General features: G+C 44.3%; 1 protein-coding gene across 1 annotated transcript; it reads left to right on the top strand.

Annotated features, from left to right (window-relative positions):
- The first annotated feature begins 39 nt into the window (after positions 1-39).
- Positions 40-21,382, top strand: nudcd3 (NudC domain containing 3). Its single transcript, XM_084324562.1, has 6 exons — positions 40-415; positions 4,026-4,339; positions 9,036-9,168; positions 12,240-12,380; positions 17,854-18,042; positions 20,690-21,382. Exons 1-6 carry the CDS (start codon positions 200-202, stop codon positions 20,798-20,800), a joined length of 1,104 nt encoding a protein of 367 aa, XP_084180688.1. The 5' UTR covers positions 40-199; the 3' UTR covers positions 20,801-21,382.
- Positions 21,383-22,253: the final 871 nt, after the last annotated feature.

Below are 22,253 nucleotides of genomic sequence, written 5' to 3'. Positions count from 1 at the left end.
CCTAGTTCCACACGGACTCATATTCAGCCGCACCAACCGGATGTGCAAAATCAAAATAGCTCGGCTGTCTGGCTTGTTGTCTTCCTCTACAGTCGACGCGTTTTCTTACTACTAACATTCATTCCCATTCGATACGAAGCATTCAAACGTAGTGTTCTTCATCGATTATTAATCTCATCGTTTAGCAGCAGCGACGATAATGGCGTCGCCAGTGGAGATGAGCGAGATGTACGACACCGCGCTGCTCGGCATCCTGCAGCACGTCGGGGACGTGCAGAGCTTCCTGCGGGTCTACTTCGGCTTCCTGTTCCGCAAGACCGACTTCTACCGCCTGCTGGCCGCCCCCGGGGCCCCGAACCACCCGCCCCCCCGCATGGGCTTCCCCCCGGGGGCGGCCGAGAAGATGGTGCTGAAGGTGGAGCTTCTCGTCTGGTTCTCTGTCTCTCTCTCTCTCTCTCTCTCTCTCTCTGTCTCTGTCTCTGTCTCTCTCTCTCTGTCTTTGTCTCTCTCTGTGTCTATCTCTCTGTGTCTCTGTCTCTATGTGTGTCTCTGTCTCTGTGTCTCTCTCTCTCTGTGTCTGTCTCTCTCTCTGTCTTTGTCTCTCTGTGTCTATCTCTCTGTCTCTCTGTGTCTCTCTCTCTGTGTGTCTCTCTCTGTCTCTCTGTCTCTGTGTCTCTCTCCGTCTCTCTCTCTCTGTCTCTCTCTCTCTCTGTGTCTCTCTCTCTCTGTGTCTGTCTCTCTCTCTGTCTTTGTCTCTCTGTCTATCTCTCTGTCTCTCTGTGTCTCTCTCTCTGTGTGTCTCTCTGTCTCTGTGTCTCTCTCTCCGTCTCTCTCTCTCTGTCTCTCTCTCTCTCTGTGTCTCTCTCTCTGTCTCTCTCCCTCCGTCTCTCTCTTTCTCATATGTGCTTCTCTCTCTCTCTCTCTCTCTCTCTCCTATATTAGGGATGTCCGATATTATCGGCCGATATCGGCATTAAAATGTGATATTGGTTGATATCGGAAATTAAGAGTTGGACGATATCGGTATCGGTAAAAAACCCAATATCGAGCATCCCTAATATATATAATGTGTGTGTGCTTCTCTAGTCTCTATCTCTATATATATGTATGTGCTTCTCTCTCTCCCTCTCTGTGCTTCTCTCTCTGTAGGCCTATCTCCATCTTGCTGGAGAAGCTGGTTTGCACAAACGGCTCAGTCACTGCATGTCCTCAAACAACATCCTGTCTAATCTGCAGTCCGGGTTCCGTCCAGGCCATGGGTGCATCACCTCCTTGGACTCTAAGCTAGTTTGCATCGCCGCCTTTATTGATTTAGCCAAAGCCTTCGATTCAGTCAACCATTCCATCCTCCTACAGACAGAGGCTCTCCAGCATTGGCCTTTCTTCAAAATCCCGTAGTTGGTTTGCCAGCTACCTTGCTAGTTGCTAATCGTGTTCAGCAGGTGAAGACGGAGAACATCTTGTCCGACCCTCTCAACATCTCTAAAGGGGTGCCTCAGGGCTCCATCTTGGGTCCCTTGCTGTTCTCTGTCTACACATCAACGATGTAGCCAAGGCTGCTGGAAATTCACAGATCCATCTATACGCTGACGACACCATCTTGTACTCAGCAGGCCCTTCACTCCACTCTGCGGCATCCACTCTTCAAATTAGTCTTACCTCTATTGAACAGTCCTTTCACAGTCTCCACCTTCTTCTCAACTCCAAGAAGACTAAATGTATGCTCTTTGACAGAAAGCATGACACTGCTAGCACCCCTAAAATCACCTGTGCCGACGGCTCCGAGCTGGAGTTTGTTACCTCTTATAAATACCTTGGCCTCTGCGGCTTGACCCATCCCTCTCCTTCTCTACTCACATAAAACACCTGCAGGGCCAAAGTCAAAGCTCGTCTGAGCTTCCTGTACTGTAATAAAGCTTCTTTCACCCGCTCGGCCAAACACACTCTTGTCAAGATGACCATCCTCCCTATATTTGACTATGCCGACACCATCTATAGAATCAATGGCATCCCAGCGTGCCCTCAGAAAACTTGACATATTCCATCATTCCGCCATCCATTTTGCCACCAGTGCACCCTTCACCACTCACCACTGACTTTTTTTTTTTATCCACTTTTTCTCCCATTTTCTATTTTTCTCCCATCCCAATTTCGTATCATCCAATTCAACCCTCCCCTGTCTCGAACGCCGTTTCTTGCCTCCCACAAGCCGGCGGCAATGTGGACTAAGTCATACATAGCACGAGTCCCCTCCGATACTCGAGGTAACAGCAGTCTCATCTTTTCACCTGCGCGGCGCGATCTTTCAGCGTCAGGGGTCTGGGCTTTGGAGGGGCCCCGCCCCCGTCGCTTCTTGATTCTACTGCGCAGGCGCACCAACCGACCTGTAGGAGTCGCTGTCCACAACGCCCGATCCCCACCCATCAGTTTCCCACCCCCTAATACTGCCAATGTGTATTAGTACGGACGACCAGCTAAACTGAAACCAAATGTGGAGCGCTGGTCTCGAACAGGCGAACCCAGCGTCTCCAGTATTCGCGGTGAGCGCCTTGCCCACTGCACCACGTAGCCGCCCTCACCAGTCACCACTGTGCCCTTTATAACCTGGTGGCCTGGACACCTCTTCACACCAGAAGGCTTCTTCACTGGCTTCAAGTCATCTATAAAACCATACTTGTTAAAACACCTCTCTACCTCTCCTCCCTTCGGCCGCACATCTCCACTTCTGACTACAACCTAAGGTCCAGCGACTTCATCAAACTCACCATCACCAATGCCAGCACGGTTTCCGGCCACAACGCCTTCCGATTTTTGCTGCTGCGTCTGACTGGAACACCTTACAAAACACCCTTAAACTCACTGCTTCTAAACTAAATCTGCAACAGATCATAACCGACTGTTGCACCTGCTGACTGCCTCCCAATCGCACGCATAGCCCCTTTCTGCTCTCTCCCTCTGGTTCTCACTCTCCCTTTCTATTTTTCCCTCTCTCTCTTTCCTTCTGCCTTATTTATTGTAATTGTCCTTGCTACTGTAATTTTGTATTTTATTTACTTGTATGGCATGTACATGCCTGATCTCAAACCTACCGAAGTCGGCCCATGTCACCCCACTTCTTAGGGACCTGCACTGGCTCCCCATTGCTGCACGAATCCGCTTCAAGGCCCTCGACCTGGCATACCGTGCGGCAAAGGGAACCGCTCCCGCCTACCTCCGGTCAATGGTCTCTAACTAACTACACACCCTCAAGACCCCTACGCTCTGCATCTTCTGGCTGCCTCAGACCTACTCCTATCCGAGCTCCGGGAGGGTCATCAAAGAGAAGCCGCCTATTCTCAGTCCTTGCCCCACAATGGTGGAATGAACTACCCACCCCAGTTAGGACAGCCGAAACCTGTCCAATCTTTCGCCGTCGACTAAAGACGCACTTCTTCAACCATTATCTGAAAAAAATAAAAAAATAAATCTAACCCTAACTAACCTTACAGTCATGCACTTGTCCTAATACACTAACCTACACTGTAGCACTCAACACTCTGATGAACATTGTTACTCAGCTGATAGAGTTGTATCCTTCCTTCCTGATGACTTGTCGTACAGAACTTGTAAGTCGCTTTGGATAAAAGTGTTCAGCTAAATGACTCAATGTAAATGTACATAACCTTGTTTTTGTTACAGCCTCTCACCCCCCCCCCCCCTTCCCTCAAAAGGCCTTTGCTTTTTGGTCAGGCTGCTTTTGTATATAAGAATTTATTCTTACTTGCTTGTTGTCTTCCTCTACAGTCGACGCGTTTTCTTACTACTAACATTAATTCCCATTCGATACGAAACATTTAAATGTAGTGTTCTTCATCAATTATTAATCTCATTGTTTAGCAGCAGCGTTAAATAAACGTTAAATATATTTTTTAATCCTCCCTCTCTTTCTGTAGGCCTATCTCTAGTATCGCCTATCTCTCTTTCTTTCTCCCTCTCCGTGTTTGTGTGGTTGAGTAAGAACACGTTCTGGTTTTCCTGTGTTACAGACGTTCCGCCTGTTTGAGCGCGTGGCGGAGCAGGACCGAGACGGGAGGCTGAAGGAGCTCCAGCAGAGAGAGGAGGAGGCCAGGGAGGAGGCCAGCGCTGTGCCCCCCGCGGAGCAGGAGCTGGAGATCCAGGCGGAGCCGCAGCAGGAGGAGGCTGCCCAGACGCAGAGCTCACCCCCCTCGGAGGCCGCGGCGGCCGCGTCCGTCTCCGACCAGGCGGCCGGTGGCTCCGAGCCACGGAGCAGCAGGCCGGGCCGAGCGGCGCAGCGAGGAGGCCAGGCGTCTGCAGCAGCAGCAGCCGGTACAACACCAGCGTGAGTAGCAGCTAGTGTCTAGTAGAGCCATATGAAATCCGTTTTATTTTTTTCCAAATTCCATTTTATTTTTTTCCAAATTCATTTTTTTTCGTTTGAATATTCCAGAATTCTGTATTTTGCTTTGTATGCTAATTTTACCATCAGAAATAGTGTCTAATAGTGGGAATGAATAAATGTCCACAATTTTTCAATAAGCTATAACAGTCCCATTTAATAGGGCTGTCTTAAATACTTTGAAGCTTCGTTCGATGGGCATGGGATTCGAATATGAAAATAAATTTTGATTATTAAAAAAAATAAATTATATATATATTTTTTGCAAAATCAACTCTGCCTCTCTAATTACAACAAGCAATGCTGTTTGTTATTTAAGATGAGGTCGGACTCAGCACTGACAGATTTGTGTTCATTGTGCTGCTTTTATAAAGTGTTTCGTGTCTAAGATTTAAAAAGGTTTAAACTTTACAGCACTGACAAAGTTGAACAAAGTGCTGTACAAGTCCCACAACATTTAAAAAAATATATATATATATATATTTTTTTTACAGTTGATTCCATTTTTATTGCTCAATTCCGCGATTCTGTCCGCGATTCCGTGAATGTGGATTTCATATGGCTCTAGTGTCTAGTCAGTAATAATAATAAATTGTGTTTGTATTGCACTTTTCGTTCACTAGGATCCCAAAGTGCTACAGGGTTAAAACATAGTAAAAATAAAATTATTAATAAAAATAAAATGCAGAATAAAAATAGAACATAGTTAAAAACATAGTATAAACAGAACATTAACACTTTGATTCAATATCAAAGAGACGTTAGGGACTGCAATGTCCTTTGCTTCACCGAAACATGGCTAACACCGGAGGTTCCAGATCACGCGATTCAACCAGCGGATCACTTCTTTATCCATAGGAAGGATCGGACACAATCAGAGTCCGGTAAACAACGTGGTGGAGGTATTGCCTTCATGTTTAACAAAAATTGGAGTGATCCAACGAATGTGAAGGAATTATCCAACCACTGCTCCCCAGAACTGGAATATATAACCATCAAGTGTCGTCCTTTCTTCCTCCCGAGGGAGTTAACGGCGATCGTCCTGGTCGGAGTGTATATTCCACCGCAAGCCAACAACAACGCCGCGCTCTCCAGACTCCACGACGAGGTAAATAGTATACAAGCGACGAACGTTAACGCCGCCATTTTAGTACTGGGAGATTTCAATAGCGCCAATCTGAGAAAGGTATTGCCTGATTTCTACCAGCATGTGACTTGCAACACCAGAGGCGGTAACATCCTAGATCACTGTTACACGCAATTTAAAGGTGGCTACAAGGCTCATTCTGATAGTGGCTTTGGCAAGTCAGATCACGCATCCATTTTCCTTACACCAAAGTACAGACAAAGAATTAAAAGTACTCCCGTAGTCTCGCGAGAGGTGCAGAAATGGGATGTGACGTCAGAGGATACGATCCGGTCAGTGTTTCACAACACAGACTGGATTGTATTCCGCGACACAGATAACATTAATGCCTACACGGAGACAGTGCTGGACTATGTCTGTACTAGGGTGAAAGAAACAATCCCCACTACCAAAATGAAAGTTTACCCAAATCAAAAACCCTGGGTAGACAAATCCGTCCGTGAAGCTCTGAGAGAGCGCACCAAAGCATACAATGACGGCCTAGTGGCAGGCAACATGAATGACCACAAGGTGGCGCAACACAACGTAAGGAGGACAGTGTCAGAGGCCAAACGGCGCTACAGGGATAAAATTGAACTCCAGTTTGAACAAGCTGACTCTAGAGCTATGTGGCAGGGGCTCAAAACGATGACAGACTACAAAGGCGCCTCCCTCAAACTGAACAGTGACATCTCCTTAGCAAACGACCTCAATACCTTCTATGCGAGGTTTGATGCTGGTAATAACAACACCAGCTCACAAGCCTCGGCAATGGGGGGGGGGGGGGGTCGGCTGCTGATGGAGGCGCAGTGTTCAGGGTAACAGAGCATGAGGTGAGGCGGACCTTTAAAAAAGTGAATATCAGGAAGGCAGCAGGTCCGGACGGCATCCCCGGCCGCGTCCTAAAAGTCTGTGCCGACCAACTGGCCCCAGTATTCACTGACATATTTAACCTGTCCTTAGAACAGGCTGTCATCCCCACCTGCCTGAAGAAGTCCACTATTATCCCTGTACCCAAAAAATCCAAGCCTGCTTGCCTCAACGACTACCGCCCTGTAGCTCTCACCTCCATAGCCATGAAGTGCTTTGAGAAGCTAGTAAAGGGCTACATCTGCTCCTCCCTCCCCATCAACATGGACCCCCTGCAATTTGCATACCGCCCCAACAGGTCCACGGAGGACGCCATATCCCATGTGCTGCACACAGCAGCATCACACCTGGACAAGAGGCAGGGGAACTATGTGAGAATGCTATTCATCGACTACAGCTCGGCATTCAATACCATAGTCCCCTCCATACTCATAGCCAAGCTCAGGGACCTGGGCTTGGGCTATGACCTCTGCCAGTGGGTCTTGGACTTCCTGACTGGCAGACCCCAGGTGGTGAGAGCAGGCAACTGCACCTCCTCATCCATCACCCTCAACATAGGGGCCCCCCAGGGCTGTGTTCTGAGTCCCCTCCTCTACTCCCTGTACACACACGACTGTGTGGCTCAGCGGAGTAGCAATACAATCGTCAAATTTGCTGACGACACAGTGGTGGTGGGCCTGATCTCTGCCAACGACGAGAGGGCCTACCTGGAAGAGGTCAAGGTCCTGGCGGGATGGTGCCAGGAAAACAGCCTCTCCCTGAACGTCAGCAAAACAAAGGAGATGATTGTGGACTTCAGGAGGTCGGGGGTCAAGGACTACAGCCCCCTCAGCATCGACGGGGCACCGGTTGAGAGAGTCAACAGCTTCAAGTACCTCGGAGCCCACATATCCGAGGACTTGACATGGACCATACACATTAACAGTGTGGTGAAGAAGGCACGACAACGCCTCTACTTCCTCAGGCGCCTAAGGAAGTTCCAAGTCAGCCAGAAGATCCTTAAGAACTTCTACTCATGTACAATAGAGAGCATCTTGACCGGCAACATCACCTCCTGGTTTGGGAATAGCACTGCAAAAGACCAAAGCAGACTACAAAGAGTGACACGTTCAGCCGAACGCACAATTGGAGGGGGGCTCCCCACCCTCCAGAACATTTACTACAAGCGTTGCAAGGGGAAGGCTAAGAGAATTATTAAGGACTCGAGCCACCCGAACAACTGCCTCTTTGAACTGCTGCCGTCAGGCAAGCGATACAGGAGTCTCAAGGCGAGCACAGAAAGACTCAGAAGTAGCTTCTATCCCCAGGCCATCAGGCTGCTAAACGAACAATGAATGAACACTACACAACAACAACCACCAAACACACATAGCACACACATCCACACGCACACACTCACTTTAAACAAACACACTGTAGCACCCACTACACACACTTTATAGCACACACCCACTTTAAACAAACACACTGTAGCACCCACTCCCCACACTTTATATTTATGGATGAAGGATTGCACTACAACTCGTACACCTTACTGTAAATTGTACCTAAAATTGTACCTCATCCCATTTCTGCTTTGCACTAGATAGTACTGTACATTAGTACACTGCATAGTATTGTGTATTGTATATTATATGGTAACTCAGAACATTGTACATATGTCTATACCGAACAACTGTGACCTCATTTTCTTCTTCTAAATTCATGCTATATTATGTTATTATGTTATTTGATACTATCTTGTCTAGCACAGTCTCTGGAGCGTAACAGTAAGAAGCATTTTGTATGAAAGTATTCTGTACTTCTGTATGACAACTATTAAAGAACTTGAACTTGAACTTGATTGCCAGCAGGGGGCGCACGATTTAGCGCTTGAGTGCCAACGCTGTAGTCAATGAGAGGGCGAGCACATTTGCGAACGCATAAACTATATCTTAAATTATGGCTATGTGTCTAATACGCCCGTCGCTTATCAATGACTTGTTTGCAGTCAACATTGTCGAAACGGATTGTTTTTTAATCGGTACATTTCCGTTTTATACCATTTAGAAAAACTCTTGTTTTTTTTTAAACTTCCAGAAAAAGGTGATTCTGCAGGAATCGCGCTTTAGTATATTTTGTTTTTTGTTTTATCTTATTCATTCCATAAGAACGTAGAATTTACAAACTTTTTTTTTAATATGGCCCATTTGCATGTTCTTGGTATCTGATTCTAGGGACATCTATGGATCTCAGGGAATGTATTCCCAGTGTCAGAAATACTGTCTGTTACTAGGCTTGAGTAAATTGTAATGAACCAAATGAGAATATCAATTCAATTATTATTATTATAATTTCTTTACTGTGAATAACACTAAATGCTAAAATTGACCAGACCTGAAAAATCTAAGCAAATGAATAAATGGAAGATGATTAAACAGAAGGTTTTGTAGATACAGTACTGAATTCTGCCATCCGGACACATGCAATTTGAAATATGATTATAGAATATAAAATATCAGGCCTAAAATGGTTATGCGATTTAAAATGCGATTAATTAGATTAATTAATTACAAATCCTGTAATTAATTCGATGATTATTTTTAATCGCCTGACAGCACTAGTTGGCATATATATATATTGTTGTGTGTGTGTGTGTGTTAGGAACCAGGACCAGTTCCAGGAGAACCCAGAGAGCTACAACGGCGCGGTCCGGGAGAACTACACCTGGTCTCAGGACTACACTGACGTGGAGATCCGGGTCCACGTGCCCAAGAACATCGTCAAGGGCCGGCAGGTAAACCTGTCGTCATGGTGACCACCGTCACGCCCCCAAGGCTGCTTATCACATCAAATCAAATCAAATGTATTTGTAAGGCCCGACAACACACGTTTAATGTCCCCATGGGCCGTACAGATCGTCTTTAACACTTTGGCGACCGATGGGATGCGTCTAATTAGTGGCTAGAGGACCGGGGAATGTAAACAAAAATTTTTTTTATCCACTTTTTCTCCCATTTTTCTATATTTTTCTCCCATCCCAATTTCGTATCATCCAATTCAACCCTCCCCTGTCACGGACACTGTTTCTTGCCTCCCACAAGCCGGCTGCAATGTGGACTAAGTCATACATAGCACAAGTCCCCTCCGGTACTTGAGGTAACAGCAGTCGCATCTTTTCACCTGCGCAGCTTGATCTCTGTGGCGAGGAGTAACGCGTGGGAGGCTCACGCTGCCCCCGACACTTCCTGATTCTACTGCGCAGGCGCACCAACCGACCTGTAGGAGTCGCTGTCCACAACGCCCGATCCCCACCCATCAGTTTCCCACCCCCTAATACGGCCAATGTGTATTAGTACGGACGACCAGAAAGCAAATGTGGAGCGCTGGGCTCGAACTGACGAGCCCAGCGTTTCCAGCATTTCGTGGCGAGCGCCTTGCCCACTACGCCACGTAGCCGCCCTGGAATGTAAACAAACATGTGGGTTTTGTTTTAACTATATCTATACTTTATAGTATTGCTATCTGTCCATTCTCATTGTCACTTGAGTGCATAAACCGTCCCTTCATAATGGCTTAAAGAAAAAAAATCAATCGGTAGGTTGTCATTTTATAGCGCCGTGAATATAAGCTTTATCGCAGTTTTCGTCTCATCTATTTTCTGGAAAGCTATTTATAGGGCTAAAGGCTACTAACGTTATATTAAACGGCATTTCCGTTGTATATATGCTAATGAAATAACACAAACTGCTTATGATCCGGACTATCCCATAGAATCTATGGATGAAAGGGGGGCGGCGGGGAACGTCGATTAGTATTATTGATTACCAATAGAGTGTCCGTGTAATAGCCACATTCACTGATCGAATGCTTGCGTCTCACAACAATGTCTGATACGGCTGTAATTTAGGTGAATAAGGTCTTACCGTCAGCCCGTGGGATACCCTACAGCATTTCCCCGTTATCGATCGGCATCTGGTAGATCGATATGTCCATTGGTTGATGATAAATCCCCTTATTCCATGGTGAGATCTGCGATTCGAACGCATGGATTCGAAACACGTATTTATACGTGGCCGGTCCCAATAGTGTTAAACAAGTCGAGAAGAAACATCACACTGAATCAAGAACAAAACAAAAACACCATGAAGTCCAAACATTTTTTAAATAAATGAATGCAACGCTCCCAGACAGACCCCACGCGAAGGTAAGGAAAAACTCACTAAAACCTAGCAATAGGAAAAAATGCATCACAGGCAATGTGGAGGAGAGAAACCTTAGAAGGGCCATTCAAGGGGGGATCTCCCTTCTTAGATGTCGGTGATAGTAGTGTTGCAGTAAAACAGGCGAAACAGTGTTTCTCAGTGTAACAGTGTAGTTCTCTTATCCTTTTAACTACACGTCGTCATGGTGACCACCGTCACGCCCCCGAGGCTGCTTCTCCTTTTAACTACTTTCATTTATGTATACCCGTCTATGTCCAATGTAGGATGATAATATATTATGCATATCATCATGTGATGCAGTACATTCTTTTGTTGTGGAAAATTCTTGCGATTGGAGGATCGAGAAGTGGGCGGGACCTGAGATGGGTCAGTTGTGTAATTGTGTGATACTCAACCATAGCCATGATGTCACAACATCCAATGACTGCTGTCTGTTGATGTTCTCCAGGTGTGTGTCTGTCCACCAGGTGTGTGTCTGTCCACCAGGTGTGTGTGTTCTCTCCAGGTGTGTCAGCATGCAGAGCAGCAGTGTGTGTTAGGCTTGGGCGGTATGACTATTACGGTATACCACGGTATTTAGAAATACCGACGGTATTGAAAATCAATACCGTCAAAATCACAGTTTGGTTTCAGTTTCTATTACACTGAAACAGAGTTTTGACAGGGACGGAATTGGTTGTAGTGCACACACAGCACGCGCCAGCAGAGGGCAGGGGAGGCAGTCCGTCTTTCCCGCACAGAGCTGAACAAGATCTGGCTCACGTTGATACCTGGATGGTGCCGGTTAACTAGCTACCGTTAGCTCACGTTGATACCTGGATGGTGCCGGTTAACTAGCTACCGTTAGCTCACGTTGATACCTGGATGGTGCCGGCTAACTAGCTATCGTTAGCTCACGTTGATACCTGGATGGTGCCGGTTAACTAGCTACCGTTAGCTCACGTTGATACCTGGATGGTGCCGGCTAACTAGCTATCATTAGCTCACGTTGATAGCTGGATGGTGCCGGTTAACTAGCTACCGTTAGCTCACGTTGATACCTGGATGGTGCCGGCTAACTAGCTATCGTTAGCTCACGTTGATACCTGGATGGTGCCGGTTAACTAGCTACCGTTAGCTCACGTTGATAGCTGGATGGTGCCGGTTAACTAGCTACCGTTAGCTCACGTTGATACCTGGATGGTGCCGGCTAACTAGCTATCGTTAAGCTCACGTTGATACCTGGATGGTGCCGGTTAACTAGCTACCGTTAGCTCACGTTGATAGCTGGATGGTGCCGGTTAACTAGCTACCGTTAGCTCACGTTGATACCTGGATGGTGCCGGCTAACTAGCTATCGTTAAGCTCACGTTGATACCTGGATGGTGCCGGTTAACTAGCTACCGTTAGCTCACGTTGATACCTGGATGGTGCCGGCTAACTAGCTACCGTTAGCTCACGTTGATACCTGGATGGTGCCGGCTAACTAGCTACCGTTAGCCGTGTTCTCTCCAGGTGTGTGTCAGCATGCAGAGCAGCAGTGTGTGTGTCTCGCTGACAGAGGTGTGTGTGTGTGTGTTCTCTCCAGGTGTGTGTCAGCATGCAGAGCAGCAGTGTGTGTGTCTCGCTGACAGAGGTGTGTGTGTGTGTGTGTTCTCTCCAGGTGTGTGTCAGCATGCAGAGCAGCAGTGTGTGTGTCTCGCTGACAGAGGGCGCTGCAGAGGTTCTCATGGAGGGAGAACTCTCTCACAAGATCAACAAGGAGAACTCTCTGTGGAGCCTGGAGCCTGGCCGCTGTGTGGTCGTGAGTACAACCCTTTCACTGCCGCACGACGGCCGGTTAACCCTTTCACTGTGACAATACAGAAGGTTAGCCCTTTCACTGTGACAATACAGAAGGTTATTAGCTAATGATGGAGCATCGCCGTCGGTTGTGTGATAGTAAAGGGTTAACCTTCTGTCGTGTGGCAGTGAAAGGGTTAATATATATATATATATTAGGGCTGTCAATCAATTAAAAATTTTTATTGTGATTAGCGCATGACTGTCCATAATTAATTGTGATTAATCGTGTATTAATCTAACAATTTTTTTTTATCTTTTCAAAAATTTACTTTGAACTCTTTAGCCCGAGCGGTCCATCGGCGGACCGCAAATGACATCACATCATAAATCAAGCTCTCTAGTCTAGACTGTATGACATAATGTTGCAGGTTTTTTTTCTTCAAATGTAGCCAAGAATAAAGACCATGATCCTGTCAAAAAAGCAGGCATAGTGTATATTTTCAACAATACGTTTGTTTACCAATAGGGTAAAGTGTTATTAGTGCGATTTTAGTTTATGGAATGTCTTCATAATTTAGTGAATATCCGCCATTTTGAATTAGCGAAAAGTCGCCAGTTGTAGTCCTATGAGCACAGGGCATGCGCGTTGACATTTTGGAAAAAAAACTACAGTACCCAGCGAATTCTAGCTTCCTGCAAGCAAATGACTTGTGTATGATTTTTTTTCTTTTTTCTTTCTCTTACACACAACGGTCAAACTGTATACTCTTGCCGGTTACACACACCTGCATGTCATCAGTCCCTCCCACTACACATTAAAGGCAGGTAGCCTGTAGCTGTTCCGCAACCGTTCCTACTTCCGGGGTAGGCCTGATTGGCCCCGACAGGCACGTGACCCGCCGCGGCCACGCCCCCGCGGCAGCCCCAGGAGCAAGCGCGCTACTGCTGGAGTTCGCTTCGCCTTTCACATCGCTGCCGTTGGCGAAAGCAGACAAATGAATGACTAATTCGGTCAGAAATAACGTAACTAATAACGTTAGTAAGCACTGCTTATATGCTTATTATGTCTGCGGGGTACAGTAAACGTTTCTCCCAGTACATTCTGAAGAGCACACCGCTGTATGTTGGAGAACCAGCGGTCTTCCTCACTCGAGTGAGACTAAAGCCGTGCACTGCACAGTCTCTAACAGTGTAACAGTAAGAAGCATTTTGGATAAAAGTATTCTGTACTTCTGTATGACAACAATGTATGCCTTTCAAATGTTAAATGATTAAATGATACACAGCTAAATCTACGCTCTCGCCTCTCATCCTGCTTTCGCCAACGGCAGCGATGTGAAAGGCGAAGCAAACTCCAGCAGTAGCGCGCTTGCTCCTGGGGCTGCCGCGGGGCGTGGCCGGGGCGGGTCACGTGCCTGTCGGGGCCACGTGCCTGTCGGGGCCAATCAGGCCTACCCCGGAAGTAGGAACGGTTGCGGAACAGCTACAGGCAGCCAGGTAAGCCACCTACTGGTCAGCAAAGGGAACTGCCGCCATGAACCCAACTCCATAGGCACACACACAATGTACACAAATACAGAAATCCAAACAAATACATAAAATATTAAATATGTCACTAAACCAGCAAATTGGCTCTAACACACACGATAAGATAAGATATTCTTTTATTGATCCCCTTGGGGAAAATCAGGCATCATAGCAGCATGGGGGAGGGGGGGGTACAGGTAGTAGAAGTCATGATACAGGTCACAGAATTATAGTACAGTGGAGAAATAAAAATAGAATAAAAAGGCAGTGTAAACAATATAACAATATAATTAACTCTGGACATGTGTATATGGGCAACAAGGTGCGAGTTATATTTGCCCTACAATAAATAGTGACAATATATAATCTAAAAAACGAAATGCTAAATATATGCAATATATAATCTAAATCTAATCTAATATATAATAATAAAAAAAGCAAAATGCTAAATATATGCTCTGATGAAGTATACAGTACAATGTGGAATAAGGTAGTTTTTTAGAAGTGACTGCAGACAAGGGTAAATCAATCTTCCTCTATAACCACACTCAAATGTCTATGCTTTATTATATTTTTATATTCTAATAATTCGAATGCTCAAATTTGGCCTATTACTATAGGCTTATGTCAATGCCTACACTATCGATTGTTATGTATGGTCTGTCCACTAGAGGGCACTCCAACCACTCAAAGCTATTGTTTGTTGTAACATTATCAATAAACATTATTACCAATTACCAACAGGGGATAACTTTCTTGGCAAGTGATATATTTTTTTTAAATGTGTGTGTGTGTGTGTGTGTATATATATATATAAAAATTCAGCATTTATACAGTCTTTTACTTTGCTACTAATTAATCTACCTTCACTATATTACTACCTACTATGCTAATATATCTTTACTACTATACACTCAAGTCTGTAGCACCCAAGTTCAACACTGTTTTGACAGAGTTGTACCCTTCCTGCTGATGACTTGTCGTACACAACTTGTAAGTCGCTTTGGATAAAAGCGTTCAGCTAAATGACTCAATCTAAATGATTGTGCATTGTGTGGACTCACTAATCCTGCAAGCTTGTGTTATGCTAGCAGGCGTCACGGTGACTAGCGTTACATAAGGTTTGCAAACGGTGAATATGATCTAACGGTATGTTTAGCGCAAAGCTTAGGTAGCCGTCCAGCCTCGACCAGCCAGCCTCACAACCTGCTCCGTGAATCTGCTGCTGACTGACTGTAAATTGACATTTCATTTATGGTAATTTGTAGGGATGCTCGATATTGGCTTTTTTACCGATATACCGATATTGTCCAACTCTTAATTTCCGATACCGATATCAACCGATACCGATGTATGCAGGGTTTCCCCCCCAAAAAACGGAATAATTTCAGGTAATTAACATTACATGTCTCTTGTTGTTGAATTAACACAACATTATGCATACTTTTGACAATAAATAAAATCAGAATTTGTTCTTACTTGCTTGCCTGGGTAAATAAAGGTTATAGAAATGTAAAAAAATAAATGAAAACCGATACCAATATTTCCGATATCACATTTGAATGCCAATATCGGCCGATAATATCGGTAGGCCGATAATATCGGACATCCCTAGTAATTAGTAGGGATGCACCGATCCAACTTTTTCAGTCCCGATACCTGGGTTTGGGTATTGGCCAATACCGATACCGATCCGATACCCATTGTCCAAATTCTGTTTATTTATTATTTAATCACCACGATCCTGTCTTTATCAGTTTATTTATTATTTAATCACCACGATCCTGTCTTTATCAGTTTATTTATTGAATCGCCACAATCCTGTTTTTGTTATCAGTTTATTTATTTAATCACCACGATCCTGTCTTTGTTATCAGTTTATTTATTTAATCGCCACAATGCATCAGTTTATTTATTTAATCACCACGTTCTAGGGCTGTCTTAAATACTTCAAAGCTTCGTTCGATGGCACGAGCTTCGAACATAAAAAAAAATCGAAGTAAATTTTTTTTGCCTCAAATCTTACGCCTCCATTCCAATGAAACGAAAGTAAGCGGCGCCTCGACTCCACCTCTCTACAACAAGCACGTGGAGATTATCTGTGTTGAAAACAACAAGGACATGTGCAGCAGACATGTCGACGAAGAAGTCATCAGACGTGTGGTTACACTTTAAAATATGCAAAGTGCCTCTACAACAACTTTGTCAAATCACCTAAAAAACATAAGTATCGTTGTACACGACGGCGACGCCACACAAAACATTAATAAGGCTATGCCTATACTGCTATGACGAATGTGTTACCAAGTTGGCAATTTTTTTTTTCAAATTTCTTTTTTAGCGTTTATCGTTTTTACTACCGGGCAGTCCAGTAGAGAGAGAGAGAGAGAGAGAGAGGAAGAACGGGAGACAGAGTGGGGGGAAGACATTCGGCAAATGATGCCGGGTCCGGGAATCGAACCCGGGTCGGCCGTGCCGCGACTCAGCGCGTTACATGGTTCGCCACTTGGGCGCCCAAGTTGGCTAATTTAATTGTAATCATCTGCTTTTGTAGGTGCATTGTCTGATATAATTATAAATTAAATATTTATATAATTGTTTGCTTGATAGACGAAGGTTGCAACATAATTATGTTGTGAGAGCAGCCCCACTGCACCCAGGCAGCGCAGCCGAGTGAGACCTTGTTGGCTGCGTCACAGTCACGAAAGGGGCTACTTAATTAATTAATCCAATCCACTTTATTTATAGAGCACATTTAAAAACAGCAAAGTTCACCAAAGTGCTGTACAAGTCCCACAACATAAGATAAAAAAAATATATATATATTATAATTAATATATATATATATATATTTTTTTTTTCTTGAAGCTTTGAATTAAAATCGAAGCTTCGATAGCCAAAAAAAACTTTGAAGGTCAGCCCTACCACGTTCCTGTCTTTATCAGTTTATTTATTTAATCAACACGATCCTGTCTTTATCAGTTTATTTATTTAATCAACACGATCCTGTCTTTGTTATCAGTTTATTTATTTAATCACCACGATCCTGTCTTTATCAGTTTATTTATTTAATCAACACGATCCTGTCTTTATCAGTTTATTTATTTAATCACCACGATCCTGTCTTTGTTATCAGTTTATTTATTTAATCACCACGATCCTGTCTTTGTTATCAGTTTATTTATTTAATCACCACGATCCTGTCTTTGTTATCAGTTTATTTATTTAATCACCACGATCCTGTCTTTGTTATCAGTTCATTTATCTAATCAACACGATCCTGTCTTTGTTATCAGTTTATTTATTTAATCACCACGATCCTGTCTTTATCAGTTTATTTATTTAATCACCATGATCCTGTCTTTGTTATCAGTTTATTTATTTAATCACCACGATCCCATTGAAAGAACATGAAGGACACGATGACACTTTCATCCAGTCGTATTTCCTGCCCTGCTGTGAAACAAGTGTGTATCTCACCCACTTCCACGTCTCTCTGTCTGTGTCTCTCTGTGTCTCTGTCTGTGTGTCTCTGTCTCTGTGTCTCTGTCTGTGTGTGTCTCTCTCTATGTGTGTCTCTGTCTCTGTGTCTCTCTGTCTCTGTGTGTCTCTCTCTCTCTGTGTGTCTCTCTGTGTCTCTGTCTCTCTGTCTCTGTGTGTCTCTGTCTCTGTGTGTCTCTCTCTCTGTGTCTCTGTCTCTCTGTCTGTGTCTCTCTCTCTGTGTGTCTCTCTCTCTGTGTGTCTCTCTCTCTGTGTCTCTGTCTCTCTGTCTCCGTGTGTCTCTCTCTCTGTGTGTGTCTCTCTCTCTGTGTCTCTGTGTGTCTCTGTCTCCGTGTCTCTGTGTCTCTCTCTCTCTGTGTGTCTCCATGTCTCTGTGTCTCTCTCTCTGTGTGTCTCTGTGTCTCTCTGTGTGTCTCTGTCTCTCCGTGTGTCTCTGTGTGTCTCTGTCTCTCTGTCTCCTCCAGCTGTCTCTCAGTAAGTGCGGTGAGGTCTGGTGGAACGCGGTGTTGAAGGGGGAGAAGGAGATCGATGTGAACCAGATCAACAGGGAGCGCACCATGGCAACGGTGGACGAGGAGGAACACGCCGTGCTGGACAGACTGACCTTCGACTACCACCAGAAGCTCCAGGGCAAGCCCCAGAGCCACGAGATGGTGAGAGGCTGAGAGCACACCCTAACCATAACCATAACCACAGAGCCACGAGATGGTGAGAGGCTGATAGCACACCCTAACCCTAACCATAACCACAGAGCCACGAGATGGTGAGGGCACACCCTAACCATAACCATAACCACAGAGCCACGAGATGGTGAGAGCACACCCTAACCATAACCCTAACCACAGAGCCACGAGATGGTGAGAGCACACCCTAACCATAACCATAAACCATAACCATACTCTAGCACAGGGGTGGGCAACTTTGTATATGGTGAGGGCCACTAAATTTCCACACTCAATCTGGGGGGCCGCATTGTTTATCGGCAGTCCCGCCAGTAGTACCCCATCACTCAAATAGCCCATAATAGTCACATATGTGATAAATAAGGCATATAAACTATTATAATTTGTTGTAACTTTGTTTTTATTCCATTTAAAACGCATTTAGTAATGCTTAATTTCAACTTTATGAATTTATAAATACAGCTGAATTTGAAAGTATTGCTGTGTAGCACCATATTCTAGCACTATACTCTCTAGCACTATACTCTAGCACAGGGGTCAGCAACCTTTACTATCAAAAGAGCCACTTTTCCCCCGTCCCACAAAATAAAATGCTCAGGGAGCCGCACAACCTATTTACCCTTAAAATGAAGATAACAGTGTATAACGTTTTATATATCCCCAAGCATACCCCACATTTAACATAAAACGCCTGACAATTGCATACCCAAAGTAATTTGCGATTTATCATACTTTATACTTATAGAACACAGTTTGTTGCATTAATGGAATTATAAAGCAACAAAAATTATAATTTTTTGACTTTTTATTGCTGTTTTTACCTGTTATAACAAAGGAAAACCTCACTCTTATGAAGAGGAGAAAAAATACTGGCTGTGTGTGTAGACCTATTTTTAAATAAAACACAGAAGAGGAGACAAAACACTGGTGTCTGTAGACCGACTTTGAAATAAAACCCTGAACTATTCAGGTATATTTGAGTCCGTCCCTTATTTGTGGAACATTTATAAAATAAAAAGTAGTCCACTTTGAAAAAAGACTACCATGTAGACCTACTTTGAAATAAAACACAGAAAAGGAGAAAAACACTGGCATCTGTAGACCTACTTTGAAATAAAACCCTGAACTATGCAGCTCTATTTGAGTCCTTCCCTTATTTGTGGAAAATCTATAAAATAAAAAGTAAATTCTTCGTTGTTCGCAAATTTCGCACCACATATCAGGCATACAGGTAAGCCTGCATCCTTAGTCGTGAAAGCAAATTAATCTGTCCACGCTGAATTAAACCCTCTATTTTCCTCAGACTTTCCTTTTTATCGATTTATCCATGGTTAGCTTACTGGGGGGTCGGAAACTCAAGATTAGCCACTTGCAGACGGCAGGGAGAGGCGCGGGGTGTGACGTACTGTATATTTTAGTTGATGAAATATTTTTGTTGACTAAATATTTTAGTTGATGAAATATTTTATCATTTCAGTGTCACAGTATGACATCGATCTCCAAAATAAGAGAACAAAAAAACAAAACAAAAAAAGTAGCAGCTGATTGGCTAAAGAGCCGCATGCGGGTGGCAGACCCCTGCTCTAGCACTATAATCTACCTTTTCAACTCTACTATAAAAGGTATATGAATTGATCAAATGTAACCGTGGTCAGAATGTAAGGTTTTATAATGCTTCAATCGATTTTAACGAATTATAATATTATACTATACGGTAAAGTAATATACAGCAGAATGAGTTCAAGAGGAGTTAACCATAAATAAATCTGTATATATACCGTAGTCAACATCATGCCTCCAAGAGGAGTTAACCATAATTAATACATGGCGTTTTAAAATTCGCCAAAATGCTTGATGGTGATTGGTCAATAGCGCACGGTTGCCCCTAGCAGCGGTCAATTATTTCTCGATAATTCACCGCTGCTAGGGGCAACGTGCAATAATGACCGCTGCTAGGGGCAACGCCTCGCAGCCGGACTCTCGCAGCGTTATACCATGCACAGCTGCACTGCATCAGGTGCAATCAAGCACACACCTGCCGACGCCAGAGTCATAGTTGTTTTGCAACAGAACAACCGTGTCTGCATTTGATCTCGTCTTGTCGATGGTGTAAAATGAATTACGTATATTGTTAGTAAGTTAGCCCTGTAATAAGCGGGATAATGTATAGCTGCTACGAGGTCATTGTCGCAAAATAATTGACATTCACTGCGTTTAGAACCCCTCTGCGCGGCGCCTCTGTGTTCCAGAACGCAGTGTCGGTCAATTATTTTGCGACAATGACCTCGTAGCTATACATTATCCCTTACATAACAACATGTATATAGTCAACGTCATGCCTCCAAGAGGAGTAACACATTGGGTGAAGGGGATCTTTAAGTACTTTCGTTGTTGTACAGTAAAACAAGACTGTACACAGTATAACCAGACGGTACACAGTATAACCAGACGGTACACAGTATAACCAGACAGTACACAGTCTAACCAGACGGTACACAGTATAACCAGACGGTACACAGTATAACCAGACAGTACACAGTATAACCAGACAGTACACAGTATAACCAGACAGTACACAGGGTAACCACACGTCCCTCTCTCTCATGTCTCCCCACAGAAGGTGCACGAGATGCTGAAGAAGGGTTGGGACGCAGAGGGCTCGCCGTTCAAAGGACAGCAGTTCGACCCGTCCATGTTCGACATCCCGCCCAGCGCCGTGCAGTTCTGAAGCTCCGGTTCAGACGCCCCGATGACCCACGAGCCGAGCGGCAGCGGCGGACGACGACGGGACGAGCGCAGGACTGTCGACGAGTGCAGCCAAAATGTACCTGCCAATCCAGGAATGCCACCAGTTGAGTTCCAGCGCTCACCTTGATCGGAGACTGAGGGGGGTCAAAGTGCATTGTCATGTTTTATGCAGTTACTCCTTTTTGTTTATTGTTATTTCTGTTGCTTGTGTTATTTGAGGTTTTATGTTTTTTTTTTGTTTTGTTCAAAGTACATGAAACGGTTTAATACCTTTTTGTTGAATAAATAAGCTTTGTTCCGTTGCTGTCAGAATGTCTACCGTGCCTGTGTGTGTGTATCCGTGTACGGTCACTCTCCTCGCTTTGCCTTCTGTATCCTCGCTCTTCCACTGGTGACTAGGGTTAGGGTACCGTTCACATTTGAACCGATACCGGTACCAGTTCCTGGATTTCGGTATCGGTACCCAGCGGTACCTTTGTTCGGTACTTAACTCTTTCTGTAATACATTTTTTGTTATTATTTCAGTTGAAAAAAGAAATAAATAAAAATGTCTCAATTTCAACATTGTTGATTATTTCCAACATTTTGTTATTTATTGTTGTAACACACCACACAAAATAAATCGCATTATTATGTTTTTAAATGTTTCAATATTTAAGGCTCCCTCTTGTCTCTACATTACACTCTTATACTAAACATGTAGAGGTACCGAAATTTGGTACCGATTGGTCTAGCATGAATCGGTACCCGGTAGAACCGATGCAGTTCGGTACCCAACCCTACTGGTGACCCTGTTTAACGTTGGTTGTCCAGCCCTGTGGTGGTTACTATGCTGGGTGAATAAATCACTTTACAGGTGCCCTTAGGTGCCATCTGCATGTTTGGCTAACTACCTGTCAAAATAGGCCGTTGGATATGAAACATATTTTTGTAAACCTTTTTTTAGGTGGAAGAAGAGAAGGTAGCAAGCCGTCACGTTTGGCCTTTTTAAAGGTCGAGTCTGTAATGCCACCAAACGGCGACCCCCTCTAGGCAAAAGAGCCTCATTTGGTATTGCACCTTGTTTACATGTTTTGTTTTGTCATGCCCATACACGTCTGGAGACTTTCACAGTATAACTTACTATTATATATATATATATATATACAGGCATGCAGTGCTCAGGGGACGCACACAAGAATGTCCACTCGACTCTGCGCCAAGTACCCACTTGGCTACTTTGCATAACAATATCTCAGGTCATCAGGGGTGTAAAGTACTTGAGTAATTGTACTTCGTTACAATACTTAAGTACTGTTTTGGGGGATTTGTACTTTACTCAAGTATTATTAGGTTTGTATACTTTGTACTTTTACTCCATTACATTTCAGAGAAAAAAAAAAAACTTTTTACTCCTTACATTTAAAATGCAGACCTACAAAGTACAAATCTCA

The sequence above is a fragment of the Notolepis coatsorum genome, assembly GCF_963971535.1.
Source record: "Notolepis coatsorum genome assembly, chromosome: 11".
Lineage (NCBI taxonomy): Eukaryota > Metazoa > Chordata > Actinopteri > Aulopiformes > Paralepididae > Notolepis > Notolepis coatsorum.
The sequence above is the reverse complement of the archived record's forward strand: the minus strand, read 5'-3'. Positions and strand labels throughout refer to the sequence as shown.

Coding starts and splice junctions, on each gene's coding strand:
- nudcd3 (XM_084324562.1), top strand. CDS start 200: ATGGCGTCGCCAGTGGAGATGAGCGAGATGTACGACACCGCGCTGCTC. Junction 4,340..9,035: donor GCAGCCGGTACAACACCAGC/GTGAGTAGCAGC, acceptor TGTGTGTGTTAG/GAACCAGGACCAGTTCCAGG. Junction 12,381..17,853: donor AGCCTGGCCGCTGTGTGGTC/GTGAGTACAACC, acceptor TGTCTCCTCCAG/CTGTCTCTCAGTAAGTGCGG.